General features: G+C 55.5%; 2 protein-coding genes across 3 annotated transcripts in view; both read left to right on the top strand.

The window, feature by feature from the left end:
* Positions 1-1,353, top strand: part of SLC5A5 (solute carrier family 5 member 5) — a 13,343-nt gene extending 11,990 nt beyond the window's left edge. The window contains exon 14 of the mRNA XM_009279870.1: positions 1,340-1,353. Coding sequence (XP_009278145.1) covers positions 1,340-1,353 — 14 coding nt within the window. The remainder of the gene's footprint in view (positions 1-1,339) is intronic.
* Positions 1-5,043, top strand: part of CCDC124 (coiled-coil domain containing 124) — a 34,285-nt gene that overhangs the window by 17,829 nt on the left and 11,413 nt on the right. The window contains exons 1-2 of one of the 2 annotated variants that reach the window (XM_019472234.1): positions 1,130-1,168; positions 1,340-1,511. In XM_019472234.1, coding sequence (XP_019327779.1) covers positions 1,353-1,511 — 159 coding nt within the window. In that variant the 5' untranslated portion in view covers positions 1,130-1,168; positions 1,340-1,352. Of the gene's footprint in view, positions 1-1,129; positions 1,169-1,339; positions 1,512-5,043 lie in introns of those variants that run through there. The other variant, XM_019472233.1, reaches the window with a different exon arrangement.

Raw genomic sequence — 5,043 nt, 5'->3', positions numbered from 1 at the left:
GGGGAGAGGGGAAGGGCTGGAGGGGTGCGGGTGGGGAGAGGCCGGGCATTTGGGGAGGGGGTGGAGGGGAAAAGCCGTCCCTTTCCTGAGCAAACGGGGAAGGGCAGCCGAGGGTGCTCTGTCGTGGGAGGGGAGGGCCGGGGTGGGTGCTCTGTAGGGCCCCAAGGTGAGGTGGGGCGCTGGGGACGCTGGCACGGAGCAGGGGTCCGGCCTGGGCAGGTGACAGCCGGCCCTTGGGTCGGGCAGCTCGGGGCAGGCTGGCTCTGGGTGCGGGAGCGGAGCGGGGCTGAGCCCTTGGTAGGAGCAGCGTGGGGCGCTGGGGACGCTGGCACGGAGCAGGGGTCCGGCCTGGGCAGGTGACAGCCAGCCCTTGGGTCGGGCAGCTCGGGGCAGGCTGGCTCTGGGTGCGGGAGCTGGAGCGGGGCTGGGCCCTTGGGGCTGTAGGAGCAGCTCCTGGGGTGGGGGAGGCATCCCTCGCCCTCCCACGCGTTGTTGGGCTGTCCCGCAGCCTTGCCCCGGGGCCCAGCCCAGATCGTGCTGTTCAAGAAAGGGTCAGGGCACGTATCGGAGAGGAGAAGAGATTTAATCCAGCCCAGGCTTTGAAAAGCTTGGGGCTTGAACAGCCAGGCCTAAACGTCAGCCCTTCTCCGCTGTTTCTTGTTTAGCGAATAGTTATCTGCCATTCGAAGTAAAGATTTGAGATCCAGAACGTGGTGTCTGTGTGGGCAGCGTGCTGAGGAGAAGGCCCTTTCTTAGTGCCTAGTTAATTTTGAGGCTTCTGTTGTGCCTGGCTCTTAGGACTTTTCCTACCATGAGGATGCGGGAGAAATTACTACGGCACGTCCGCGTGGCCATTTATCCAAGTTAAATGGGGCCTCGGCGTTTCTGTACAGGCAGTCAGAGGGCGTGATACAGCGTTTGTGCTGCTTCATCCTGCTCTGCTGGCAGCAGTGAATTCCCCTCGGAGCCTGCCGGTGCACAGCGAAAGCACCCAGCTTCGTTTTGACTCGGCAACAGAGAGTGTTTTGGCTTGCAGGGCAGTGGTGCTTTTGACTTGGTACCAGGAACCCAGCAGCCCGATTTGTCATGTCGTTGCAGCGCAATAAATGGGCAGGAGGGACTGTCCCCCACTGAGGATCTGGGGCAGAGTGAGCGCAGTTCCTCCTGGGTGAGCTGGGAGATTGCTAGATCTGTCCTGCCCAGGATCTCGAAATAGTATGAGGCAATAAGAAAAGGGGATTTTCATGGTGTGAGTTCCAGCTGTTCCTGATTCCCGGGGTGACGGTGAACGCGAGATCCTGTCCAGGGCAAGGATCTGAACCTCTTTTCTTCTCCGCAGAGCACCTTGAGTGATGCCCAAGAAGTTCCAAGGTGAAAATACCAAGTCGGCTGCTGCCCGCGCGAGGAAAGCTGAGGCAAAGGCAGCAGCCGATGCCAAACGTCAGCAGGAGCTGGAAGATGCCTACTGGAAGGATGAAGACAAACACGTGATGAGGAAGGAACAAAGGAAGGTGAATGGCTAGTCAGGTAGAAGGGTATCTTCTAGCTGGTCCTTTGCTAAGCCCGTGAGATCCAGGCTTGCCCAAAAAGGGTTGCTTTCTCCTCCTCTGTCCCCCAGCTGTAGCTGTCTCTCCACACGTTGTCCTGCGCTTAGTTTTGGGCAGAAGAGCTGGAACTAGTGGCTTCTCTGGGAGCTAAAAGAAGCTGAGTGTGGGAGTAAGTGTAAGCTTTGATGTGTAATTCAGAAATCTGGTGGATCTCAGAGCTGACTTCCCGAGGGAGGCAGCAAAAGCTTTATTGTTGGAATCGTTTAAAATTGAATTAAGTAAAAGATGAGGAACTCTGCTGCAGGGCTTGATTTTTGACCAAGCATTTCTTTAGCGCTTTTTTTTCCCTTTCTTTTCCTTTCTTAACTCTTCTTTGATATTTTGGTAGAAGGAAAAAGAAATCAGCAGGGTTAAGGGTTACAAAGCTTTTTTTTTCCCCCTCCCTGACTTGGTGTGCCACACGTCAGGACATGTCTCTCAAAAGATTCTCTCTGGTTTGCTCTTACCAGCTTGCTCCGCCCTGGGTGCACGTTTGCCTTGGTGTTCAGTTAAACAGAGCACTTCAGTGCTCATTTCTGGGTTATTTGGGTTTTGACGTTGTCCTGCATCTGCGTTAGACAAATCTACCTTCTGGTTTTGTGGATTTTTCTAGAAACAATTGTTGGTGATAACTTAGCTGCCTCTTCTGAAATGATTTCTTTACCCTCGTGCTAACCAGACAGGGCTTCTACTGATGACCTAAATGGGATTTATGGGGTTACTGGGTTTGTGCTGCTCTGTGAATTCGGTGCTTACTGAACTTTGTGTGTCGGTACTCGAGCACGCTGGCTGGGCAGGCAGGAAGCCAGCGCGTCCCGGTGACCTCGATAGCCGCGTGCTGTGTACGTCTGCGTGAGTTCACCCCTAATATGTGCCTTGACGTTTGGAATTTGGAGTCCTGTGTGCTGTTCCCCAACACAATCCTGTAATGCTGCCTAATTACTTCCTGGAACAAGGACTTATTATTGCTCTACTTAAACCTTGGCCAACAGTGACCTATTTGACTGGGCTTCCAAAACAGCCTCCTGCAGGCAAGGGGCATGGGAGTCTGGAGAGGGGAGCTGTGTTGTGAGCTGGAATTGCTAACTGGAAAACCAGGGTCCGTCCCAGAGCCTCAGACTGGGTTTTAGAGAAACAAGTGAGGCTGTTTCCACTCGGCACCTCAGCCATCCCCTCTCCCTGCATCTCCCAGCCGTAGTCTCTAGGTCTGAATTTCACCCGAATGCTGCGTTTTAGTGCGTTTGCTTCCCCCGCGCCCCCCCTGGGGACCTGCAGCTCACAGCAGCAAAAGTCTCCGCTCAGATGGGGAGCTGTCCTGCCAGAAGGGCTCCGAGTCTAACTACCTGCACGGGGGCTCCTCCTGCTGCAGGAGCCTCACGCAGGCACTGCCACAGCCTAAGCAAAGGCTGGGGCTTTGTGTAGGTGAGCAAGTGGCCAACAGACAGGAGTGAGCGGGTTGCTGGGGGAAAATAAATCAGTGAAACCTTCCTCAGTTGCTTCTCCACTGCCATCAGGCTGGAATATCCCCACGGAGAACGGAAGAAGCTGCCTGTGCCCCGTCGCATCCCGGCAGGGACGGGATGTGTGACTCAGATTGTAAATGACTTTCCATCCTCATCCTAGAGAGGACAGAAACCAAACCGTTCGCAGGAGTCAAACTTCCCTGGAGAAGTAGCTGTTTTGCGGGTGGTGCTGGCATGGAAATAGCGCTGCCGGCTGCGGCCATATGCCGCAGGAGGGACTCGCGTCGCTCTCAGCTACAGCACCCGGAGGAGGGGATGGCGGTGTGTGTAGGAGGATGCTGTCAGCGCTGAGCAGCTCTTACAGCTCTTCCCCGGCTCTCCGGGCGATGGCAGTAACACATTAATGGCACCGCAGCGCACCCGTGCAGCACCTCAGAATTCCTGCACCGCCAGCAGGCAGGAGTGGCTGAAAGCCTTTGGGACGTGCTGAGATCAACCCCCGCGCGCCCCTTTTAATCCCTTTCCCCCCCGCAGGTGACCACCGGAGCCTCAGTGAAATAAGTGAGAGCGCAGAGCTCTCTTTCTGTTCTGGGGTTCGGTGGTTCTGCCTGGCCATCTGGTGGTCTCGCTGACGGGGCAGCGATGCACGTCAACGTTAATACTTGAGCGTAGGGAAGCTTAATGTTCAGAATGCAGTGCCTGCTGTCATGAGATTCACTGTCACGAGACGACTGTCCTGTTGTTTGCTTTTGCTGCGTTTTGGGGTTTCTTTAAATGCCACCCCCTCCTGCTCTGAGAGCAACCTTCGGAGCTGATCTCTGCTAACAGAGGATGACACTCGTTTGGTGGCTCTGTAATGCATTAAGAAACATCTGAGCTAATGTCACCAGCCTGCGATGTGTGTATTCCTCCTCTGGCACTTCAGCACAAGTCACAGCTTGTTACCGTCCCTGGAGAGCTGCGGCTGGAAAGCACAAAATTGACATCCTTCTTGCTGGAAGACTCGAGAGTTTTACCTGGGTGACTGCTTTTCTTTTAACATGCGGGTATCTTCATCCTTTCCGTCCCTTCCCACCCTTCCTATGCAAGGTTAGCCTGCAGCTCAGAGCACGGCACTCCCCATCAGCCTGATCACAGTGTGGTTTTCTCTGTGCAATTAGCTAAAGTGTGTCTGGCAGTGGAAGAGCCACGGACGCGTGTGCGTCCTGGGTGAAGCTGCGGGCAGGCTTGGAAGGGTGACAAACCATTAAATCGGCTGGAGCATTATGGGAAGAAAGGACCGGTGGAGTATCTGTTAAGGGCAGAGGTCTCGTAGCGGGGGTCAGACCACCTTCTCTCTGGCAACCTTGGGTTTAACCTCTTTGTGCCCTGTGGGTATGCGCAGGAAGATCTCACTGGCTGGGACTGCTGCTGGAGCCGAGGTGTCTGCTGGAAGGACGCAGTCGAATTCCCAATCTCCTTCCAAACTCCCGCCGGGGCTGTCTGGCTGAGGGAGGACAAGCCCTTCTCCCCGTTCAGGCTGTATTTTGCCCGGGCTCTGTTTGCTGAGTTCCCGTATGCTGGGAAAGCAGTTCCTCCTTGTTGTTCAGCAGAGGCTCAAAGCCCCTTGGCACCTTCCTTTCTGCCTGGCGTGTCGTGATGTTGGCAGCGCCGTCCCACGGACGTCTCTCCAGCGGCTTCGCTGGGTGCCCTCAGTGGGAATGGCAAAGGGAGGGCGTGCGGATGATGTGGGAGCGAAGAGACGCTTTGTACTTGCGTACAAAGGGTCTGGGGAAAGATTCGAGTTAAATGCAGGGTGAGTACTTGTGCTAGAAGAGCGCAGATAGTGCACGAGGGAGCAGTGACTCTTTCAGTGTGAGTTTTATGCCTTTCTTGTTCCCGTCAGCCTTGGTCACGGGGTGTGGGCTGGCAGGCTCGTGTACCGACAGGTCCCAGCTGCAGTGGTATCGCAGGCAGGCGAGTGGTGATTTTCTCTGCCCCCCCACCCCCCCCCA

This window comes from Aptenodytes forsteri, unplaced genomic scaffold, assembly GCF_000699145.1.
Source record: "Aptenodytes forsteri isolate BGI_AS27 unplaced genomic scaffold, ASM69914v1 Scaffold147, whole genome shotgun sequence".
Taxonomy (NCBI): Eukaryota; Metazoa; Chordata; class Aves; order Sphenisciformes; family Spheniscidae; genus Aptenodytes; species Aptenodytes forsteri.
The sequence above is the reverse complement of the archived record's forward strand: the minus strand, read 5'-3'. Positions and strand labels throughout refer to the sequence as shown.